Below are 26,333 nucleotides of genomic sequence, written 5' to 3'. Positions count from 1 at the left end.
ATGATACTCGCAAGTCTTTCGCCGGAATTTGTTCAGAGAAATTGCTCAAAATTTCAAAGAGGTATAAATTGTAATGCTCAGTTTTTTTTTCTTGACCTGATAAAATGAATTTTTCGGTGCAATAAAGTAACCTGCAGTTTAAAACAAATCAAGTTTCCACCAATTCATCTAATGATGCCATTTGATACCAGAATGGCATACATGCCATATTTCAAATGGACTTCAAGTTTCTCTTGTGCAAAAGGAAGACAATGTTTTCCTTGAATCAACTCTTTCCATGCAAGATTCTGAAATCCACACTGATTTTGTTCAGACCCTACAACAATTCCTGTAGCCAATACATCTATGTACTAGGTTAACTCTGTAAATTCTCCAATTGAATATTAACTCCTCTGTGCCTCAAACTTTGGACAATGTCTCCAATGCTGTGTTTTTTTTTAATGTGCCAATTGGCACTCAAAACATACAGGGTTAAAGGCATTGCTGTGAGACTAGAAAGAAATTGCCTTTCTCAAAAGGAAAGGCTGTTTGTAGCATGACCATGAATGACGCACAGTTTGCCTCATTTTATCAGCTCATATACTCTCCAATACTTTTTAGAATAAACTTTCAAAGACCTATCCCCACAGACCATTTGCTAAATAAATGAAATTAGCCACCCTTTTGAAACTTTGGCGACCTCTTGAGAACAGTGCCTATCAACCCTCGACAAGACATCAATAGTCGCCACCAACTGTTGAAATTTAGGGACTTCTTGACCACTGCGGCCATCGACTCTTCGACGAGACGTCTTCCTTTTTGACTCCAAACGATGGGAGCAGTTAATGATATTAGCCGAGGTGATAGTGGATTACTTCCAGAGGTTCCTGGTGGAGGAAACGCCCGATTAGTTAGACGGAGAGGAGCTCTCCTGGATTAAGCCACACTTCCCTGGTAACGGGTCTATGGTTTATAAGGTACCTCGGTCTCTGAACCATGCCTGAATGTTAAGCCGTTGAGGACGGGCTGATTTTGCTACAACATGCATTTTCCATAGACACTTTAGCCAGAGTATACTCACGACTCATCCTCAACGGGTTAACAGACAGCAAAAATCTTTCTTGGGCAGTAATTACTGATACTTTGATTTTGTGCTTAACCCAGATTTTTGGATTTCCATTTGACTACATAAATGATGTTGAGGGTATACTATTAAGATCAACTCAAATCAATGCGCATAATTACACTGTGTAGGTCCTTTAACCCTATTGCGCTTTATTTGCCAAATGACACACACGCTGGAATGCTTTCTTTGCTGTTGATGTCTGGAAACTAATTATCATTGAATAGAGATTACCAAATTCCTATTGTGTCAACACACGTACAACTGTATGGCTTTCTGTAATTCTACTGACGCACACTGCTACACCTGAGTGGGCTTGCCATAGTCTAAAACTACCCTGGTATACATTGCTCAAGTTTGGATGGGTTCCTAAATGCCTAGGAAATGTTTGGCAAGTTATGCTCACACGTAAGTGCCCTGGGCACGTAATAACGAGTTTGAATTATTGGTAATGTGTCACTTCATCCCGTATTCTCCCCTCCCCCCCCTTTTTTTTGGCAATCCCTGCTGACAATATGTGGTGGGCTTTGCTGACATTTTAGAGGTCTTGGGCATGCATGGAAGAGGTTTTCCGTATCCGTTGATCCAATTTGGACCGGGATTTAGGCAATTAATGGCAGTCATTGCAGTCCCAATTTTGTGACTTTTGCAACGTCTAGAGGCCCCTGCTCGGAGGGAAATTTGAATTTGTTCTGCTTCCTCCATCTTTTTCCCCTGCTGGCTGTCTTCAAAGTCATCTGTCAAGAAGAAGAAGAAGAAGAAAAAAAGACATGACACTTAAAGCAGGCTCATAACACTTTGGTATACCGATACAGTCAGATCTTCTCATTTATCTATTTATTTATTTATTTGTTGTTTATTTATTTATTTGTTGAAATGTACACAAATGAATTTGGAATCTGTTACATTTTTTTAATGAATTCAGTGATTATAATTAGGATTGCAGTGTGATAATTGTATTAATGATACTACCAAGTATCTTTGTATTAATAATAATACTGAAAGCAAAAGCAATAATAGTAGCAATAATAGTAATAGTAGTAGTAGTAGTAGTAGTAGTAGTAGTTGTAGTAGTAGTTGTAGCAGTAGTAGTAGTAGTAGTAATAATAATCATGATGATGATGATAATAATGATAATGATAATAATGATAATAAGAATAAGAATAATTATCTTTGTCTGTTAGGGAGTAGACAAAGTGTTATTCGAACAAGACAGAATGGTAGCAATAAAAAAAAAATGAAGCAAAAACAAATATGAAACAATGATTAATTCTGAATATAATAATGAAGGTAATCTTATAAACTATAACAAAACAGTATGAAAATGACAATGCATCGGTGGAACAAAAAACAGTGGCAACTGAAGTGAAAGGAAAGCAGTCAGCATACAGTTTATCAATTCAGAAAAGAAGTTAAGCTATAAATTACACTATGTTTCACATATATATGTTATCCCCCCCAAAAAACAACAACAAACAAACAAACAAACAAACAAATGACCATATAGTTAGGGATGACATTATACCCCTGTTTGCTTCTTACTGTGCTGTTCCATTTCCAAGGTCTCTGAGTAGATGTCATGCCAGGACATCTTTCTATTGCAAGGCTTTGATGGAGTGAATTTTTCTTGATAATATAGAAGAAAGTTTTGAGTTCTTTTCACTTTTTTTTTTTAGTATAACTGTAACAATAAATGATGCAATCTCCACCTGATAATGATCTTTGTATGGGTGTTGTGTGTGAGGCAACACAAGGGATGTCAAGCTAGAAATAGAATTGCTATATGTGTATTAATTTATTCAGCAATGCAGGGACTATACGTGTAATTATAGAAAATATGGTCACTGCAAAAAAAAAAAAAAAAGAAGAGTTTTACGTGACACATTTATTTGGCATGGTTATGTTTTAGTGATGAGGAGCATACTTCATCTGAACCCTCGCCTCCCAAAAGTCATAATATAGGTAGACTTCTACCGCTAACGATAGAAAAAAAAAATATGATATTTGAAAGTTTCTGTGATTTGGGAAAAGAGATCTTGTTGAAATTTGTTGCAGTCCTTTGTGCAGGACAAGAAGAAGACAAAGTGTGTCCTTGAAAACTTGCTTAACCCTTTGAGGACAGACTGATTTTGCTACAACACGCATTTCTCATAGACACTCGCCTGAGTATACTCAAGACTTGTCCTCAACAGGTTAGAGGCACCTTATTTAGGGAATGACAATGAAAAAGAAAATTGTTGGCCCTTCTGAGGTACCTTTTAGAATACAAAAAAAAATGGTGACAAGGTACCTTGTTAGAATGCACTGACCAAGGCAATCTGTTTAGGACAAGAAGATGAGGCAGTCAAAACTCAACAAGGTGCCAAAGTGAGTGCAAACGAGCCGCCACCTCATCTTAAACAAGGCACGTCAGCGAGTTTCAACAAGGCATCCTTCCACTGCATGTTTTGGCTAACATATAAATACAACCCATAGCTTGATGGTGCTTTGTAGAAGTGATCTTGTCATGATGACCCAAGCCCGCTTTTTGAATGTCTTACAAAGGGCATCAGAGCAGATATTTTTGGCTTTGGTCACTGTCCAAGAATTCTTTATGCTCAAAATTGGCTTGCACTTGGTGCAGCATGTTAGTAGAATGCACCATGGGCATCTTTCATAATTCAAGCTGGCAAGGGAATGCCTGTTTCTGGATTTTTGCCTGAATTTCGGAGATGGAGAGTGGAAAATAGCTGTGCAGCTGCTCGGACTGAAGAAAAGTAAATTACATGCTAACTATCCCTCCCCCACATACACACATGGGGGGGGGGGGATGGTGGTGGAAAATAAGACGTGATGTTATTGTTTTCAGGTGAATTTTGTTTCTTAAGGCATCCTTTACTGGTAATGTTACCTGTAAAAATAGGTGGTTATTGAAGATCCATTAATTGAATATAAGGTTCATACAAGTATACTGTAAAACGACGAATGTTCGCAAGCATTTCAATTTCGCGAGAGCCAAGATTCGCGAAATTAAAATGCGCACGAAAGCTCTTGTCTACACTATATGCATTGAATGTTAGAGGCAACTTGCGAAAATTGCATGCTGCGAAAAAGACCATTAGTTCCAATTTGCGAAAATTTCATGTGCGCAAAAATATCATGTTCTACAGTATTATTTAAACAACCGAATACGGTTCCAAGTTCCTTGGTGATGTATCATGATTCTATGATGCAGGCACACTGCTTTTTGGTTGTCGGCGCTGACAAGCGTTGATGAAACACCCCCCAGAAGTTGGCATGCCATGCAGGGCATGACCCGGTAGATTATAATCTCACTGGATCCTTTCATCAATTTATCTGCATCGAGTACCAAAATCTTTAACCCCCCCCCCCACCACCCCCACTTTTCCACCATCCTGAGTAGTGTTTCCGTAAATTTAATCCCCTCGTTAACAGAGCATCCCCAAAGGGCCACAGATTCACTTCCAGTTTGAATATTAGATGACCGTTCAGGGGACCTTGATGTTTATTCTCCTACCTGCCCTTCCTTTTCTATCCGCTCTCTAAACCCAAGCATCCCTGAAATCCTTTTGCCCATGGCGGGTGCACTACCTGCCTGCAAAAAAAAAGAAGAAAAGAATATGCCCTCATTCTGCTGTGAGGGTCATCAGCGTTTAATCCACACACCTATAGCGTAACATTCATTTCATGAATCGGTTCCTTCAGTTTGTTCATCATCATAAAAAGTGAAGGGCCATGCAGGCTACTTTACAAAGACTTATTTTAGATGACCCTTGTAGCAACTGCTGTATGAGTGCTGTATTTACTCTCATGAAATAAAGAATTATGTATCAAAATTGAAATAAGTACGTGTAATTACACTTCAGGAGATTACCATGCGTATGGATTCCCCGTTTGATGTCCATGTTTAGCTCAATGATTTCTCTATTTGTGATACACTACTTTCATGTCCTTTATGAACATTGACATGCCTGGATGCCACTTCATTGTACATGATAATTATGTTAATTTGATAAGTGCTGTATTTCATAGAGCAATTAATCCATGTGAGCATTGAACATTGTATTTACTGACAAAATGGCTACTCTCTTAGTACTGTATATATGCCGAATATTTCGAGAGGTTTTTATTTTCGCGAATTTCGCGAGTCAGCTGCTATTCGCAAAATTAAAAAACGTGAAAATATTGACTCTAATGCCGATATGAATGTGACGTATGCGTATACATTTCTCTGTTCAGTACATTACTTAGATTGCAAATTTAACCACTCGTGAAGTTGTTGGGAAGTCCTGATTCGCTAAAATTTAGACTTACAAAATATATGGTGTATACAGTACCCATTAATAAACAAATTGCATGCTCAATGTAATTGTACCTCTTCAGGCAACATGTACATATTTGTACCAGTCATTGTGATGAAACCTTTAGAGAAACGCACAATCTGAGATGGATGTGAAGTGCTCTTTTGAAGAGTCTGGAAGTGACCTTTGTTATTCATGTGTGTTCTGAATTGGTCATCCACTTGCATCATTCTGTAATGGAATATGTAAAGTTCTCCTCTTAATCCCTGTAATTTTACATTGATGAGGATTATGATGACTTGTGACACTTCAGTCATAATGATGAGCAGTATAAATCTGAGGAAATGAAGAGTTTGTTCCCCAAATGGCGATATTTGCGATTAAAGGTCAGGAAAAATAAAGAGAATAAAAAGAAAATATTTGCTTCTTTTGACCATAACTTCAGATATACAAATGTATACCTTATATGTAGTAACCAATATATCATTTACAAGGTATTATTTTGTACTTTATGATAGAGACCGTACTTCAAAATCTTCAAAATGGACTTATCGGTTTTTGCGAACAAACTCTTCAAATATACCATGTAACAATGTTAATGTGGAAATGGTGAAAATGAATTCATGAGCAAAACAACTGCTAATGATTACTCTGCTCTGTTAGTCATTACTGATGGAATGGGCAGGAGTTTAGCCATGAAAACTTGTTATTGGATACTGAAGATGGATATAACTTTTTGTGATGGATACAAGATACGTATTTGTCAGTCATCTCGTGAATAAGAAACACTCCTCTTCATCACCCTCCACCCAAACCTATTTTGTTTTGAAAGTGTGGCCATGCATTGACCACTTAGGAAGTGGCCATGCATTGACCACTTTTGAATGAATTGCATTTCCCAGAAATTGATGGAGAATGTAACCTCTCATTGTGCTCCAGGTTGTGAGTGGCTGGTACTATGTACTGAGGGACGATGTTGGCCGGACCAAGCATCTGAAGGCATCCAAGCAACAGAAGGCGCTGGCCAGGTCCAGAGGACGGGGAAAGTCCCTCAAGAGGAAGAGGGAGGAGGGGGATACCGGTGACCGGTCGTCTTCTGTTCTCCGTCTCGATGCATCAATTGCCACGCAGCCCGATCTGCGGACATCAGGACAAGGCGGTGACAAATTGGTGGACTTTTCATCAGGGCTTCCAGGGAAGTCGTATTGGACGGGAAAAATAGATAATGGAAGCCACACCAGATGGCCTATCAAACCTGCTCTGCTGGTTCCGGGTAATGAGAAGGTGAATAATGCTGCAGCAAAGCAGAAGTTGGAGACCTTTCCAAAGAAGCCATCTTCAGAGGTCCTCTCAAATATTCAGGCTCGAGGAGGAAAAGAGAACGGCAGCAACGTTGGAGTGTCCATCAGACCTGAACCACCTGCCGATGCCAAGGAGGTAGACGTTGCTGGAGAAAAGCAGAATTGGCTGCGCAAACCCCTGCATTTCCTCCCAGGGACTAATTTTCCGGAGGGGAAGTGCACCCTCGGCAGCAAGAGGGAGACCCTTCTCGCCGAAGCACCAAACAACACCAAGAAAGTTGGCAGTGCTGGAGGGAAGAGACCCTTGGAGAACTGCCAGCTGGGAGCATTTCACACCTTTCCTGGGTCTCGTGATCGTCCAGCTGAAGCCAAGGTTGGCAAGAGCCTGGGTCAAGGCTTCGCCAGGTGTCCACCAGCTTCCCCTAGCACCTTTGTCAGGTTTCCACCAGCTTCCACTAGCACCTTTGTCAGGTGTCCAACGGCTGGAACCGCCGTTCAAGGGAAGCCGGTCTTGGAAGACTACCCTCATCAGGGATCATCCAAGGACATCCTCTGCAGCTCTGAGGCAGCAGGAGGGTGGAAGGGCAGCGGAGGAGGCATCGAAAGACGACCACCGCAGGGCACATCAGAAGAGGGACAGAGTTCTGAGACTGACTCCGCCCACATGGACCGGCCAGACCCACTCCTTTCCTGGATCACCCTTCACTATGTGAGTAATGGACAATGTGGATTCTGTATTCATGAAAGTTCATCAAAATGTGAATTCACCTCAGAGTAAATGAATGCTATTGTGCCATAGCTCTTTATGATACATGTACCTATATATTACCCCTGGTGTGCCAAGACCTTGCATCTCAAACTTTAGTAAGAATCACTGTTTGGAATTAATTGTGAAATGATCAGTTCAGTGATGACCTGCCCAAATCCTGGCTTTCTTATCTAAACCTAAATAGGAAGCCACCGCAGCATTTCCAAGGATCCCATTTGTTAGCTATAACACTTTGCTTGTCATTTCTATTTGCTCTCCTGGACATTTGACATTTTTGAGATATACATGTACTGTTCACGGTCTTGTCACCCCAACAGCAATATGTGTTGTTGTTTACTTCATTATTATTATCATTATTATTAATGGTATCTTTATTCAACAAATCATTAATCGCAGCCAGAGACTGAATTACATAGTTTCAAAGGCCATATTGCTTTGCACAGAAGAAATCCTTGTCAATGGCAGCATTTCTCTGGCATCTACAGTGTATCTACTTGAAGACTTTTCCACAAACATTTATTGTAAAGAATTATATTTATTCACATACAGCATTATAGCAGTATGATGAAGTGCATTGACCCAGTCTAATCTGTGCCATAGATATCATGAGTGCATTGCTGAAATTAGAATGATGTCATAGTGAGATAGAATACCTGTAGTCATTTTGAACCCATGAAGTCCGAGGAAAATTTTGACAGCAAAACAATAATCTTTTCTTCATTATTGAGTTGGACAACCTCTAAAAGCTTAGAAAGCATCTTATTTTTGGAAAAGATAAGATGGAACAAGTTCAGTTTAACAAATCTTTCGAGAGATGTTGGTAATTTAAAGATCACTGACACATTACATATTTGAAAAGTTTCTTAAAAATCTTTAAAATTGTGGAAGAACAAAGTGAGGTCAGATTTACTAAGAAAAACACAAAAACATACTTGTTCTTCTCTTCAGAAGACTAGCAATGAGTAAATGAAATTGAAAATATACAGCAGCAAAGCACAGATATTGGTTTCTTATAAGACTTGCTAGGTTGGATTTCATTGAAATGCAACCTTAGTAGGGATGTTCTGGAGCTAATGACAACCTTAAAGCAAAAACAACCAGATACCTATGTGTAACTGTATCATATGAGATAATGTTGGAAAGCAGTTGTGTTCTTCATGTGGGAGTGTAAATGGCATTTTCTTTTTTTTTTTCTGTACAATTCAAGGAAAATGTCTCTTTTACTCATGATGCTAAATGACATTTTTGGCAATCCCTTTGCATCAAAAACTGCAGGAAAAAGCTTGCTCAGAAATGTAAGGCAATAACCTTGACGTAGTATTTTGAATTTTTTTTTTCTGTTACATTGGAGAACTCTTCCTCTGCCGTAGGTTGTGATCTGACTTGATCATTAGCCTTTTTTTGGGTATTTTGCGAGAATTTGCAGGGGGGGGGGGGACTTGCAGCTAATGCAGAAAGTGCCTCAGAGCATCACGTTTCGGCAATCGCTGTCGAAGGTTGCAGATTGATCTAACAACATTAGTCTGAAAGTATGCCACCTCTAGCGGGGGAGGTAAGGTATGATTCATTGCCTGTTTGGTGAATTACCCAGTCATCCCGATCATTTCAACAGTCGCCGCCACGTGATGGCATTTTACGATGTGGAAATAATCCATCCCCATCTTAGAGCGATCCTGCAACCCCCCGAGCCCCTGAAGTCTCAGTCGTGAAAAGATTGCAATCGTGTGCTCGATCGTCACCCCAGTGTATATTACAAAATCACACAAAAAATGCCAATTATGCCTCAGAAATTAATTTGTCTCATTCATGTTCAGATGCTAAAAACCCTTTCCTGCAAGATATTTTCATTCCCCACAGAATTTGAAAATGACTTGTCATCTGGTTAAATGTTCACCAACGAGTAATACTGCAAAATGGAGTCGACTTTTTAGACCTGTAAAATGTCTATTGGACATTTTCCAAGGCCAGGAATACATACATGTTTTATGATCTGTAGCATTTTCTGTATTTTGACCTCAATTACATTGTCTATTTTACTCTGTCATTCTGCAGTGTATGATTCTTTGTTGATAATCATAAAAATAAAAAGTATAGAAATAAAATGAATATTTACACTGTACTGTCTCCTAGATGTTAATTTTTGCTGTAAGTTCCTTTTATAATAATCAGGGCTGCACACTAACTAATTTTTTCTACTGGTCATACAGATGGGTCGGACCAGTAGATACCCAGTTTTTCTATGTTTTACAGGTGCATTCCTTAAAAAAAAAATCACTGGTCCGACAATGATTTTTACTGGTCAGGGACCGTGGGACCAGTGCCAGTGTGCAGCTTTGTTTAAAACTCTTTATTTCTCCTTTTTGAACATAAGGTGTCTGCGAAAGATTTTTATATTGGTGTGCTTATTTGTTGTTTGTTTTGGTATGGTATTTTTTTCCTTTTCTGATCTCAGGTTGTGCTGTGTAAGGATGCCAGTGGGAAGTATGGCTTCACTCTCTTGGATACACTACCAGTACAGGTCGGCAGTGTGGAAAAAGGTAACATGTGCAGATCAACCAGCAGTCAATTCTTGCTCCATCCTCTTATCTTCTCTAGATCCCTTTGCTTAAAAAAAGAAACAAAAAAAAAAAACGCAACTATTCTCTCATTATTTTCTCTCTTTTTTTTTTTAAATTGTCTTCTTAAATACTCTTTTGGTTTATCTTTTTTCAAGGTTTCTTTTCAGTATTTTTGTTTGTTTTGTTTTGTTTTTTCTTCACCAAAGTCATTGTGCTCGTTGCTCTTTTCTTCTTCTTTATCTTTTTTGTTTGTATTTCTCTTTATAGATATTCTTGGTATCTTCTTTGTTTCTTGTCAATCTTGATTCACCATCTTCCTTGTTCTTTTTCCCTTCCTACATTGTATTTCTTTTTTTGTGTGTGTGTGATTGTCATCTCTGTGTATGGTGTACTTCCCATTTCTTGAATTTGTCAACAACCATGGAGAAAAAGCAAGCATGAAATGACTGTGCTGTCATAAAAGAGTTTCTGTGCATGGTTCTATGCCTTCTGCAAATGAAGAGTTTGTTCGCAAAAACCGATAAGTCCATATTTGCCAAATGGAGATATTTGCGATTAAAGGTCAAGAAAAGTAAAGAGAATAATGAGAAAATTTTTGCTTCTTTTGACCACAACTTCAAAAATGTACCTTTATATGTAGTGACCAATATATCATTTAGAAGGTAAAATTTTGTACTTTATGACAGAGACCGTACTTCAATATCTTAAAAAATGGACAAACTCTTCAAATACACTCAGTATATCTGAAGGCAGTTTTTGACTGGACAGTACTGATTGGGGTGAGGATTCAGGTTTATAACAGTTTTGATGAGATAATGGGAAACTTATGAAATATGAAAAAGCATATAAATTCATGAAGGATTCAACATTTATTTGATGAAAATTGGCCTTGAAATGGCCAAGATATCTAAAAAAGCAATCCTGATAAAACTGACAGGCCACGACTTTTATTAGGATATCTTTGTTTTCCTGTGTTTTTAGATATTTCAGTCATTTCAAAACTGATTTTCATCAAATAAACTTTTTTCATTCATAGAGTGATTTCTAAATATCTTGCAAAATGTTACAAGCTGAATCCTCACCTCAACCAGTTACCTACTGTACAGTCCCTTTAAAACTGTGCATGAAACCCCATGTTCTGTTTGAAGGCTTGATTTTTGTGATTTTGATTTGAGCCTGCTAGAGTCTAACAGGGTTACCTGCATTGAGTTTGTCGATCACATTCTGGTATGGATCCGCTCCCAATCTACGCTTGTAGATCCTAATCCCACGCACGCATCCCCAGCTAAGGGCAGCTAGCTGATTGACATGATTTTGATGAGGAATTTCGGCAGGGAGGATTTGGTTGGAGTAATCTGGGGATAGGTGCGTGGATATGAGTGACTGGAATGATCCAGTGTATCAACAGGTGGACATATTGTCCAATATGGATGTGTGTTGCTTCAAATTTATCATTCTCTTCTCTAATCATACTTTTTACATCCAGCATGTGATTCATAATATTTATCCACACATCTTTGTTTGTTTGTTTGTTTGTTTGTTTGTTAAAATATATTTATTCAGGATAAAAAGTTCAGCAAAAGCTGTTTTACAACAATGTCCTGTATTAAAATGCATATAAAAACAGTCTCATATGCAGTTTCTAATGCAGTGGATTTCATGCATGTCATATGTAAATTGAATCGAATTATTCAAACTAAAATATCAATTGAGTAATTTTATAATAAAAGTAATCACTAAATTAGAAATTATCAAATAGGCTTACACGGTGATGAAGTGAACAGCAGTAATGACTATAAAATAGCTTAATTATGCAACGTCCAGGCAGATCAGCGTCACCAGGGTGAGGACCACTGGCCACGTGCCATCAAAACCCATCCAACGCACCGCGAAAAGCGGTTTCATTCCAGCGTGCAATACGCTCCCACCCAAGCCCCGCCCCACGGTCCGCACCCGACTGTGACAAAGATCTACCCGGACGCCGCATAAGCAAATACATCCATGGATGTCACTTATTCGCTCAGCGGTACGAGCATTCTCAATCGCCAACAGATCCCCAATGCCCCATCCACGATGAATGGGACATGCAGAATCCGTCAACTCATGAAAAGACCCGCACTGCCGAGCCCACACACCCATTAAGAGTATACTAAACCAAAACAGGCAAAAGCACACACTATACAAATTTATGCAAGCATGCGCACAATCAAAGACATGTACATACACGTAATATACAGACACTACCCAATACCATGCACACAAGCGTCGGAATCAAATACACAAACTCACACACATTACCGAAATATGCTTACAATTAAATACAGTACAAAATTGCTACACACCAAATCACCGTGTTTGTCCAATGAGCAAGTTGGTGAGAAAAAGGAACACAGTGAGGAAATTACAAGAAGTAATTGACCGGGTTATTGTAAAGGAAAATCCACTGCATTAGAAAAAGCTTACAGTGATATTCAACAGATCAACAGTAGCAGATAAAATCAACGACATAAGAATAAATAATACATTACAGGTAAGAGATGAAAAATCAACGATTATCAGTACATTGTGTGATTGTGGGGACTGGGGAAGACAAACTATGAGGAAAAACAATTCATAAAACAGTAATCAATAATGTTTAATTAAAGGTGCCGTAAAGCACATATACTCAAAAATACTTACGTTTATATAATGTTTTAAACGACGTTAAAGTATTGGAATTTTTTATTTCATCGTCCAAAGAATTCCACATTTTCGGGCCAGAGAAAACAAAAGATTGTTTAAACATTTCAGTATTGGGCTTTGGTGCTACCACATTTAATGAATTAGCATTACGGGTGTTAAAACCATGCCTATCAAAGTACATTTCAATTTCATTACAAAGTTGTACAGGGGCTGTACCATGTATGCATTGATACATCAACATACATAAAAAGTAGTCTCTCCTAGTTTCAAAAAGCCATTTTAAATCCTTGATTAGGTCAGTGACATTAATGTCACGGGCACCATACTTTTTAGAAACAATTCTGGCCGCTCGTCTTTGAATACGGTGTATCAATTCATGAGTTTTCAAAGAACAATTTCCCCAGACTTGAGCAAGCGTAATCAATACATGGTTGTATAACAGATTTATAAAGTGTATTTAGGAGGGGGGTACTGAGTGTGTTACTTAAACGACGCAATGAAAGCACTTTATGAGATAAACTTTTACAAAGTTGCTTGACATGTTCAGTCCATGTTAATCTGCTATCAATGTTTAAACCCAAATATCTGACAGAGTCAACTTGCCTAAGGCTAGTGCCATTAAGACTGACATTTAACTCATTTGAATCATGTTTTCTTGATGATATAAGCATAACATTCGTTTTATCAGCATTGATTTTTAGTCTGTTGTTTCCATACCAATCACCAATTTCATCAATACAAACTTGTAATTTCAGTTCCGCTTCTTTGATGTTATTACCATTAGTATATATCGCAACATCATCTGCAAAAATGTTACACGTTCCTGCATTAACACTCTGAACAATATCATTAATGAATATAAGAAAAAGGATAGGTCCAAGCACCCCTCCTTGGGGTATTCCTACAGTCATCGTATTTGAATTGGATAATTTACCATTCAAATTAACAGATTGCTGTCTTCCACTCAAATAGCTTTTAAACCAGTTAAGTTCTGTATCGTGGACCCCATAATATTGTAATTTTAAAATTAATAACTCATGAGATATTGCATCGAAACATTTAGAAATATCAAAAAAGCACACCGCAACTACTTCATGGTCATTCAAAATTGTATGCCAGTCATCAATTGCTCTGTGAAGAGAGGTTACAGTAGAATGATTCATCAAAAAAGCTGATTGTTCAATTGTTATGAGTTCATGTCTACAAGTAAGAAATGAATTGAGTTTGAACCAATTTCTCTTGAATCTTAGCAAGGTGAGAAACAACAGAGATGGGCCTATAATTTGACGGAACATCTTTATCTCCTTTGCCTTTATAAATGGGTGTTACACGTGCATACTTCCAATCTTCAAAAACAAAGCCTGATTTAAGCGAAAAATCAAAAATTGCAGTAAGTGTACGAACAATAATTGATGCAGCTATTTTAAGCAATTTGCAATCAATATTAAGTATATCTAAATTACTGTAACTTGACAGATTATTCAGAAGTTTAGTTACATCATCCTCAAAAATTTCAGAAAATTTGAAATTGTGGAGACATGGCGGATTTTTCCACTTCAGTGGTTCATGTTGGAAGGAATCAGAAATTGTCTTCCCTACTTGAACAAAATAATCGTTAAACTCATCCTGAGTCAAATCATTATGCACATTATTGACAAATTTGGAGTTCCCAGTGGCTCTATGAAGCTTTTTCCAAAGTTTCTTGGGATCATTACGAAATTTTACAGAAATGGTGGAGAAATATTCGGTCTTGGCTTTACGAATAGCACTAATAACAGCATTTCTTTGTTTACGATATTCATGAAGTAAAGCTGCATCATTAATTGCTTTACGCAGTAAGAAAATCGCATTTATACATGGCAGTTATAATTTCAGAATTTATCCAGGGATTATACCTATTTTTGACCCTAATACTTTTGATAGGTGCATGTCTATCACAAATCTTAAGAAATGCATTGACCCAATTTAGCCAAATATCATCACATGCCATATCTAATGATACATTTGGATCACTTAATAATTCACAATTACATAAATCTTCAATAAATTCAACTTGGTTAAAATTACTATAGTCTCTGAAACTAACCATCTTATGACCAGTATTTTTGACATTGATATCAACACAAGTAAATACCATATAATGATCACTGAGCGAGATTTGACCAACATCACAAACATAATGATTTTCTGGCATTGTTGTCATTATAAGGTCAATGCACGTGGACGAGTTAGCAGTAACACATGTTGGTTTGTTTACTAGTTGATGAAGAGAAAAGAGGCATTCAAGAGAATGGATACTTGTGTTTGGGTTTGAGCAATAGTCAACATTCAAATCACCAAGTATTATCAACTCTTTATTATCCATACATGTAAGTATTTTTTCTAGCATGTCAGAGCAATCATCAAAGAAGGTAGCAGTTGCTGTAGGAGGACGATATATACAGGAAATTGATACAGACATTTTTTTGCATTGAATTTCAATTAACACTGTTTCAATGTCGAATTGACTAATAAATTCACATCTATCTTTTGCTAAAATTGTGTTTTTAACGTACATGCATACACCTCCACCTCGCTTAACCAGCCTATCCTTTCTTATGATATCATAGCCTTCAATGATAATTTCATGATTTGGTATTTGTTCATGAAGCCAAGTTTCTGAAATACATAAAACATCAAGGTCTAACGTAAGAATCAAGAATCATTGGGAAGGAGGCTACACACATTGATGTGAGCTAACTTTAGACCCTGACATCCCCTCAATTGAGATTTGATTTCATTCAAAATCTTTTTACCTGTATTTTTCTATTCATTAATCTAATCACATGTAGGTCTATATTTCTTGAATATTTTTATTTTTTTTTTATTTTTTGTCTATTTCTATATGTATTTTGATTTTTTGCTTTTTATTTTTTTTGTCTTTTCTATATGTATTTGGATGTTTATTCATTCCTCTCTGTTTCTAAAAATTCATTTTTGATTTAATTTTGTTCATTTATTTATTTCTTACTATATTCATTTAATCTTTGACTGAACATGTTGAGGATGGGCATATTTTGCTATAACACGCATTTCCCATAGACATGTGCCCGAGTATACTCGGGACTAGTTTTCAATGGGTTAAAGTAAATTGCCATTTCTAGATTCTCCCAACTTTGGCCCCTTGTACAACTCTGTGGATAGGTACATCCTCAAAATGTCATAAAAATCTCCGCAATCAACATAAACTCTGATTATATTAACTGGTGCAGTCTTGACTCTTAAAAAGTAAACATACTAAAAAAAGAAATGATGCAAGGTTTGCTGTGAAACTCTTTCCGGGATAATTATGAGTGGATCTTTAAACTGTGAGTCAGCTTTTAGGGACCCTGCGGTTGCCCGCAATTCTGAAACCTCGGTGAGTGGCATAGGTGTGATGTACACCACTAAACTGTGTTCATGGGAATTTTTAGCAAAAATTCCTCTAGAAATTGACATATCGCAGGAAGATGATCTGTTATAGTGGTTTACCAAGTCATGTATGTCGGATGAGCTAAAAAACAAAACAAAACAAACAAACGAACGTGAATCAGGGCAGTAATAGTCTTGGGGGTGGGAAAGATAGTTAAGGAATATAGGGTATGCCTATCTTGGAAATTTCTTCTTTTTTTTTTTTTTTTTTACTCTAAAGTGGTAATTATTTTAATGTTATATCTGAATCCTGCTTCTTGCATGTAAGCACTGTAATGTCCTGTAAATCTTCGTACCTATTTTTGCTTTCGGCATGAAATGAATGATATTGTATGTATATCATCATATCACTTCAAAAGTACAGTTTGTTGTATTTACAAGGTATCAATTTTTTCTCCTGTGCAGTGGGGCATCAGGTTAAAACAAGTGTTGGCATAGTGAAATTTTCCTGGTGTTTTCTTGATGCTTTCTATTCATAATTACATACAGGAAATAATGCAATCTCTTGGGCGTCTGACTGTCTCCCCCCACCCCATCAGAGTGCACTGTGACCTTGAATGGCTTTGAAAGTTAAAGGAACACACCAACATTTGCATGTCCCTAGTGTTTATCTCAATATCTTTCTGCGTATCATTGCAGGCAGCCAAGCTGAAGCTGCAGGGCTCCAGAAGGGGGACTACTTCCTTGAGATTGGAGGCTACAACGTCGCTGGCATCAACAGCCGGGGAATCAAAGACATCCTAAAGTGAGAACATAACCTAAGAAAGATATGAGATACCAACATGAGATTGGTAACATTGTACTGGCACTAATGCAGTCACAACTAGAAAAGCACTCTGAGAGCGCAGACCTCCGCCAAGCAGCTACTTTCCACCGATGATCTTGCTCTTCCATAGAGATCAGTGATTACCACCCACTGAAAAATCGCCCGATTTCCCAATATTTAAATGATGCTTTTTATACTTCAATTTTAACTCACTTGGAACTTTTTGAATGACTATGTGTCACATGAAAATGTAGTGCTTTGATTATTCTGATCTTTACAGTGCATTCTGAATTTTCTGTTTGGATGCACAGGCAAACCCACAGTAAAATTGATGCACTGGTGCAGCGCCATTCTGACCCCACCACCAGACCGTCGATTCCTGCGAGGCCCTCCAAGCTGCGACGCAAGCATCAGAGTGAGAAGGAGGAGGAGGCGAGAAAGAACCTGCACAACAACAGGCTGCGCAGCGTCAAGGCATCCGCCGCCCGGGCGGCAGCTCTGACCCGCAAAAGAGGGTTGCTCTTGATGGGTTACTCCGGCAACACAGGGAACCTGTCACCAGTCAGCCTGGTGCAGAAGAGGCTCAAGCGGGAGCTGATCGCTACGGTTGCTATGCGACGAAAGCGGATCCTGCCGGAGAAGGAGGGAGAAGGCAACATCATCCTTGAGCGGGAGCCGAAGAACGGAGACTTCTTGGGGGAGAGGAAAGGGCCGGATGGAAGGTGGTCAAGTAGCACCGATGCCATGACGTCCGACAGCGGGGGAGATGAAATCATTCCCCGGCGGGACACCGGTGCCGGCCAAGATGCCCAGGTGAACGCTGACGTGGCTCTGGTGAGCGGTCCCTACCGAGAGTCCGTCAGGGACTCGGGCAGACTCTCTGTGAGGGATTTGATCCTGGAGCCACTCAAGCAGTCACCGCACAGCTCCTCGCAAGATTCTTTCCGGGAATCCCTGAAGGATGCTGTCAGAGCTCAAGCTCTCAGGAATTCCTTTCAGGAAGCAGCAAAGGAATTGTCTAATACACATCAGGGGTCTCCAAAGGAAACAGCTTCAGCCAAGAACCCTTTGCAGGATTTGCCCAGTGTACCACAGAGGAACTCTGTGCAGGAAACAGCCAGGACAGCATCGCAAAGCTCGAGGAAGTCCACCGTCTATGAGAACGCCTGGATCATGATGCCCCGCAAGAATAATACCAAAAGCGAGAACCAGATTTATGAGAAAGCTACGTGCAGCTGTTCATCGTGCCCTCAGACCCCGCCGAGGTCACCGATGAGGAAGCTCTCGGAGGAATTCAACAGACAGATCATTGTCCAGCCAAAGCTTCCCACGAGACACAGCCCTGATGGGGAAGCCTCAATGCTGCTAAGTGAGCTCAAGGACAGCCCCTACGAGCTGCCAGTGCTACTTCCGCAGGAGAAGCAGCTGGCAAAGTCAAGCACAGCGCTCAGCGATCCTGATGTTGCTGTGTCAAGGCCACTGAAACCCTCCCTGTCAGAGAGGCAATTAGCAAGACCCCCAATAGTCATGGAGCGCAAGAGGAGTCTCCCGCAGCTGACGAAGTCAGGCTTATCTGATTTGGCGCTTCACCAGTCCGCCATGACGATAAGTGAACTCCATACTGCGGAAGATGTGGAGGAGCCTGCCAACGCTGCACGCCGCCTCGCCAAAGTCGCCCCCGTGATGCGAAAGACCTCCAGGAGCAAGTCAGAGGACTACTTGGGCGCAACCCTGCTCCCGCACATCTCAGACCCTGACCTCTATGCCAACAACCACATCCTCAAGAAGGGGAAGAGCCAGTCGTTTGCTGCGCTGTCGCGGTCGCTGCGGCGGGAGGGAAATGCAAAGCCCCCAGTACCGTCGCGCGTTTACGTCAACGAGAAGATAGGAAGGGCAATGCGGAGAGATGCTGGGGGGAGAGATGCTGGAGGGAGAGATGTTGGAGGGAGAGATGCTGCGGCAAGTAGTGTCAATGCATCACTAGCAGATCACCATGGCGATGAGGATGTAGATGACAGCGCTGTAAAAATGAGGTGCTCCTTTGCTCAATATGGCAAAATGGAGGAGGTTCTGTTCACAAAAGGGGTTGAGGTGAGTGGATAAATGAAGATATCCCAGGCCCATGCTTTCAAACTTGACACCAATATACATTGCAAAACATTGTCAGATTTTTTGCATGCTCTGCAGTTCTCTTTAAGTCTGTGTAATGTGTAATTGTAGGGCTTACTAACAATGTTTTACTAACCCACTACTGAACCTGGATGGGGCTTCAGGAGTAAAAGTCGATTGTGTGTACAATGACTTTCGTTATTTCACACTTTTGATCTCAAAATGCTCCAAAACAGCTCATCATCCTGGCAAATCATGTCAGACCCTTGGTAGACCCTTTTGACATGTTACAAGGGAATTCCAAATGATTGATTAGCTTTGAAGCTCTCAACAGTGATAAACACATAAACTTCAAACGAGGTATTCCACATCACGCTCCACTATCATCATTGTTAGCTAACATCATGTTGACTTATAACTTTACAGCTGATCTGTGTGAACACAACCGTTCGAGAGACAAGGAAATTTGCTCTGGTGTGTTCTGGTTGGATGAATGTTGTATGTTCATACTGTAGATCAAATCCGCATTATATACATAATGAACTCATGTTTGCAATCTATTTAACTCTCAGCCCTTCACGCTGGGACCACCTGATCGTGAGTTGATACACGCAGGCCGCCTGTTCTTCTTCAACAAGCGCAAGAAATTCAGAGAGGTATGACAAATTGTGTAGTAAAATACTTAAAGTTAAAGAATAAAGACAAAGAATTTTGCACACTGTATAAGCTCTTGTTCCCCTGTTGTGGTGTTCCATCACAAGAGGTTTACATTTACTTCTTGTTAGTGTTACTCATAATAAATCATCAAAGATAATAGAGTACCGGTAGTTAAAGTGATATGTAGAGTTTAGTGGGGGTGAGATATTGAAAATATCTCACTTGTCTTCCACTATAATGATTCTCTTTAATTGCTGTACTTAGCATAGATTATGCTGATGTGTTTTCAGCACACGCAAACTTATCTCGTTCTGTAATATTAGGCAATATGCAGTTGGCAAGTACAGTGTACATCCCATGTATTTAATGTGATTGCTGGGAAATTGGCATTCTGAATTATATGCTTTTGATTGGTCACACGCACTCGAGTGATTTGAGCTTTTAAATCTTATTACATTTTCTACACTGGGGCTAAGAATGGGGAAAATCCCCATCCCCGCTGAGTCAACGTCAATTTCAGTAGCTGAAGACATTTTGAATCAGACATCGCCTTTAGATATCTGCAGAGCTGTCGACAAGTAAATTTGTTATTACTCCCCGATGGCTCTGTGACCTTTCGTGAAAATGTAGTTTTTCATCACTGAACCCCTTTCTCAACCCAGGTTCTGGCCATGGTGTTTAACGATGCCCTCGTCATTGCTCGCTCCCAGCACCAAGATGGCCGCCTCCGCGTCATCTTTCCCCGCCTCCTCATCCTTGACATCAGCCTCTTGAACTTCAACTGCGAAAATGGTAGGCCCACCGCTTCATTCTTCTTCTGTTTTTTTTCTTTGTGTGTGTGTGTGTTTTTTTTTTCTTTCTGAAGCAAAGTTAAAAGCTTCCAAAGCAAAGTTAGAGGACAAGTTCACCCAAATCTTTGTTTTGATTAAGAAAATGCAGCAATATTAGTAGAACACATCAGTTTAATTTTGAGGAAATTCAAAATTAAAATTTGTTTGATCTGACAATCTGTTCAAAAGTTTTGAATATTTAAGTTTTTTCAAATTTTATTTTGTCATAAAAGTCAGAAAAAAAAATGTTTCTAATGCACAAAATAAGAAGTAGTGGTGTTTCACTGTATCTTCGAACAACTTGCTGCTCTAGTGACACCGAGTTTGCCAAACTCAGTGAAGACAGGACTCAATTGCATTTACTAGTATACTGCCCTCTATGGTGAATGCTGTCACAACTTTGGAATCAGCTGTGGTCTGGGACTGTTTGGCTGTTAACTAGGACATGGGCCTCACAAAAGGGCATGTGCAAATGAACTCTCGAGATGATTTTTGATATTCAGTTAGCATGCCTGATAATCTTTCAAATTTAACAGTAAAAAAAAAAGAAAATCTGAGACTTCCTTTTTTGTTTTGTTTGATGGCAATGTGTGGGTTGATGTTCCTCAAACCACGCTACTGTTTAGATGCTTATGAAATAAACCAGCTTAGTTTTTTTTTTTGCATTATTTTATGCATTTTTGTCTCTTGCAAATTTAATTTCACATAAAAAATGCTGGACAAAGCTCTTTCCATTGCACTTGTATTTTCTTGATGCCTTCGAACCTCATAAAAATGTCTTGTCTTTGGTTTTATAGTCCTTGGAAAAAAAAAGATCACATCTCTCTTTTTATAGAAGATTGCTTCAAAACCAAAATTTTGATATTCATGTTTTGCCTCGTATTTTTTCTTCAAACAAGTAGACAAAAAGTAACAATGACTGTTATCACCTGTATGCATGTATGTGTGTTCATCCTTTTTTTTTTTTTTTAAACGGTTTTCCCCACAAGATCCTGAATTAAATTCCAGTAAACCTTTCACGGGACCTACAAGGCTCTCCATAGGGGATGCTGGTGATGCTCATGCTCAAAGTTATTGTAACTTTGTTAAGTTTTTCATCAGTCAAAATTTCGTGATAACAAATATATTTTTTTTGAGTGGGTCATTTGGGGAAAAACAGATCAACAAGACTTTCTAGATAAATCTTTTAATTCAAAGTTTATTTCTGGTTTCAAAAAATAAAGAAGCAGAGGAAGAAGAAGAAGAAAAAGGAAAAAAAAAAAACCCAACCAACTCGGAAGGATATGCATACAGTACACTAGGACTACACAGATTTAGTGTTATGTGTGATAGCTTGATAAGTGTTTTAAACTGAATGCTTATTTAACATGTTCTGTATTTTGTATTTCAAACCGCCTTCCTTATCAAATTAAGGCTCCGAGAAAAGTTTGAACCTGTGCATTTAAAGATATGTATACAACATATATGTATGTGGTGTATATTAAGAAAGAGAGAAAGAGAGATATTACTTTGTGGATTCTATGTAATCCTGCCCACGCTACAATAGAACATTTCATCCGCCGATATTCCTGTCGTCTCGTTGGCTGCCAGAATACAGTATATGATGTACCCGCAGCCTAGATTCCTTTGCCTATGCCTACAAGCAATATTATCTCCTTAATTTGTGTCTTCAGTGGCATTGTTTTGCCAGAAGGTGCTGAGTATCTGATAAAAAACCCTGATGTTCTCTTGATATCATAAATCAGAAAAGTGATGAAATATTTGATAAGAGACGAACCATCCCACTTTCCGATGCTTTGCCCAGTGGTAAGGTTTAGGAAGAATTGCATCAGCATTTATGGATCGTGTGTAATTAATGGCTTGTTGCACAAGAGTTTTGAGGTTTTATAAGATGTGTTAGGCTGCAGTGGCATTAACAAAACAGCTGGGCTGTTCTAAGCAGTACCATTCATGGCCGGCGGAACCGTGGGGGCCATGGGGGTTCGGGCCCCCACACTTTTTGTGCACCATACAAAGGGAATACATAAGGTGTCATCACTTTGGGCCCCCACACTTTTTTTTTTCCCCGGAAGTACTTTAGTGGCACTAAATAGAAATAGATAGAGATCTTGAAGTGTGAGGGCGGTGATGTTATGTTTTTCCACTGAAGACCTTTACTTTTTTTTATATATTGTTTTTTTTTTTGAGGTGAGGACCTTTTTTTTTTTTTTCTTTTTTACTTGTCAGCTGAAGAAACCCGGAAATGGAAGGGGAGAGATGAGCAAAGTCTTTTTTTTTTTTTTTTGCTTGCTTGTTAGCTCATGAAACCCGGAAGTGGGTGGGCTCCCACACTTTTGAAAACGCTCCGCCGGCCCTGGCATTATAACAATACTGTAAACGTTATTTTTATGAGAGTAATCTTTCGCACTGGATGAGATGAATTTCACGTTTTTTTAGTCTCGCAGAAAATAAGACTTTTATTAGTGGAATATGTGATGTGCAAAAATGTTTGCATGTGTTTATTCTTGCACTGGTTTCTGGTCATGTGAAATATGCAAGAATTTCCACACTGTGAACATTTGATCTTTTACAGTAATTTGTGGAGCAAAGCATTAGATGTTTTACTGTGATGTAATAGGGTGTATGCAGCTGTACATTGTCCTCTCATAGTGACATCGTCAGCACATGTGATCTTATGGTGTTTGTCATAGGATTTGACTCTTGGTCCTTATGGCTGAAGTGCTGGCACTGAACTGTGAAACCACCACACACAATCATATGTGACCCTGCATCACAAAAACCAACAAAAAGTTGCCAGACATGAATTTTTAGTTAAGGGCAGATTCTGAAAGAGCAGACTCTAAGCTTTTAAATGATGTATAGCTCAAATGAAGTGGACTCTCCTAACCTAATCTAAATATTGGAAAGAAAGCACACACTCTGGAAAAGTGTAAGCCGAGAAAAGAGGCTCGAAAGTACAGGGTCTATTCAAGCGCTTAATCTTCACCAAACCGTCATGGCTGTGCGATGAATGGGACAAAAACAGAGTGTGAACCACTGGAGCAACAACAATGAAGAAATCAACGGATTAGGCTGAAATTAAACATGCTCTATTAACACATTCTGTCCATGATTAATGCCAACTTTCATGGTAGCTTTATTCAGACTTCAAAAGTTACTAGATTTAAAAGTGAAGAGTGTGGTAAAGATTATCAAGAAATGAGCAGGGGCCTCCAGATCTCACTACTCTACAAAAAAAAAAAAGAGTTGTAGAAAACTGCTGAAAATGCACTTTTCCATTCATTTTATGATCCCAAACTTGAGAATAATGTAGAAGAAGGGTAGTTCTTTCAGAAAATATGAAAAATCTACTAGACTTGGTTGACCCGTTTCACTTTTTTTGAGTCCTCGCGTAAAATCAAAGGGTGTGACTTTTTGTTCGTTTTGTGATGCATGGTCCCATATAATCACACTTATTGAATCTCCTCCTGGTTCTGACCACACCCCTTCTCTTTCAGCCCGAGAGTTCAGCATCACCCCCGTGCTGTCGTCCAGCGGCCACGAGGCAGCCTGCCACCACGGCAGCATCATATTCCGTGCCCCGTCGGTCAAGCTGAAGCGGTCGTGGCAGAGGGTGCTGACCCAACAGGTGATGGCGGTCAAGTACACTAGCCTTGGGAAGGTAGGATGACCATCGTGTCCCTTTTTTGTTTACCTCTTGTTTTGAGTTTGTGGATGTTTGCAATGATTGTGTGGAGGTATCGTGGTCCTGTGGATTGCAATCTTGGCTTTACGTTAAGTAAGTCAGTGGTTCCGGCTGTGCCATTGAATTTGTGTGTTTGAGCAAGATATATCATCAACTATTCTTCTTGCCCCCAAAGTGTGTGAAGGCTCTGGATTCTGGACAGGGATGCCGAGTGCTCTTGTGGTACAATTTAACCCTTTGGGCATCCTTGCTAGAATGCTTTATAGGGAGAGGAGAGAATTGCACAGTAAGTGTGGGTTTGTGCCATGTACATGCTGATGTGAAAATGGTGTGCTCTAGAGGGGTACATTGTGTGTGTGATATGCACTTAAATAAGGAGGTCCTGGATCTGGAACCAGCTGTGGCACCGCACTGGTATAACCACCAGTATACAGGATACATGGATAATGAGTACCCCGTGGGAAGGGGGACTGTATCTGTGGTTGGATTTTATACCGTTTGTGGGCACTACGAAGTAGCTTCCTGATTAGAAAACTACCCAGGAAGTGGAGTGCAGTGGACATTGCCAGTTCTGTCTGTGTGACTTGAGTAACTAGTACTTTTTGCGTTGCGCACCATGCTATGCCTGAAATGCCAACAAACTAAAAACACAACAAAACAAAGCAAAACACACACATGCACATACACTCATGCAAAGTCAATAACATAAAAACCTTGAACAAATACCAAGGTCGTACTGTCCCACATTATAAAAGAAAAGCAGAAATACATAAAATCTAAAAAGATGTTTGCTGAAACCTTTCATTGATTTGAAACCTGTCATGGTCTGATGATTAGCTGAACCGAAAAGTTTGGTAACACTGAAACCCTTGTCGCATCATACTGAAGATTAGCAAACTGTTTTTAGGGGAAGTTTTAAGGTGAAGTCCTATTCAAATACAGTGGCGATTCCAGAAGGGGGCTCACCGGATGCACGCCCCGGCCGGCCCCCTCTTTATTTGTTGTTAAAACAAAAGAAATGAAAAGAAAAAAAATGAGATGAAACCTGGAAGCAGCACCAGAAATTGTGCTTGCACCCCCCTTTATGGAATTCCAGGATCCGCCCCTGCAAATATAAGTTTCAACAGAGATGACGTACGCAGGAATCACTACAAATTACAGTGAGACTGGTATACCTTAGCTGCCGACTATTAGTAAAATCTAATAATTAGAAGTAAATGCAGCATGTGATGACTGTTTTTGGCCACATGAAATTTGGCATATTAGTAGTTCTTGTTGGGTTATTATAAATATACTTCTATGTAGAACAACCCAATATTGGTAATTATCATAAGAATGATTTACTAAATCGTACTCAAACATGCTGGCAGATTCTAGTTGTTGTTCAAAGAAACAACTTGAAGGCTTCTCATGCTTTTATGTGGTGTACACAGTGCCTGTTTCTTTACAACGTGTACACTTGCACCTTGACCAGTCTTGACCGAAGGCTGTCACTGAATGGAATGACATATCTCTAGAAGCCACATGTATTCAAGGTACTGTAGGCACATATAGTCAATGTGGTTTATTTTGAACCAACTTGTAGAGTTCTAGATAGGCTAGAGAGACAAGTAGATAGGCCATGTTAGTCACCACTTTGAAAACAAAATACACAAAAAATAGCAACATAGGAAACTAAGAACAAAGGAACAACAACGGAACAGCAAACTAGAAGTACATGTAGAATATATATGCACTCATATCAATAATACCCTTTTTCACTTTTTTTTAAAAGTGACATGATGTGTGTACAGAACAATTCATTCTTTGCTTGCAAAACTTTTACTAGACAATTGCTTGATAGGAGTGGTTACATAGATATGAGATCAACACTATTATGACAGAGTACCCTGTAGTGTCTTCAAAAAGCAAATGCATATCCAGTTTCCTGCTACATTTTAGCACTGATTGAACAATGCATGGTGGATTGTGCAGTGATGAGTGTTTATGGGTCATTTTTTTTTTTGTTTTTTGGTCAGGCCCATCAATTTCTAAGAAAGCCCTTCCCCAAGTTTTTTTGTCTTTTTGTATCACGCTCTGTTCAACGCAGGGAAATCCATCTGCACCGTCGTCGTCGGTTGTTT

At 39.2% G+C, this 26,333-nt stretch overlaps 1 protein-coding gene across 1 annotated transcript; it reads left to right on the top strand.

Annotated features, from left to right (window-relative positions):
- LOC140240951 (uncharacterized) lies at positions 1–24,195 on the top strand. The gene is given in 9 exon segments (XM_072320723.1): positions 1–18; positions 20–61; positions 6,343–7,413; positions 9,926–10,010; positions 16,803–16,908; positions 17,241–19,020; positions 19,611–19,694; positions 20,358–20,487; positions 24,023–24,195. Coding segments are annotated over 9 exon segments (3,489 nt in total).
- Positions 24,196–26,333: the final 2,138 nt, after the last annotated feature.

Source organism: Diadema setosum, chromosome 17 (genome assembly GCF_964275005.1).
Source record: "Diadema setosum chromosome 17, eeDiaSeto1, whole genome shotgun sequence".
Lineage (NCBI taxonomy): Eukaryota > Metazoa > Echinodermata > Echinoidea > Diadematoida > Diadematidae > Diadema > Diadema setosum.
Note: the sequence above shows the minus strand (reverse complement) of the source record. Positions and strands in the feature narration are given on the sequence as shown.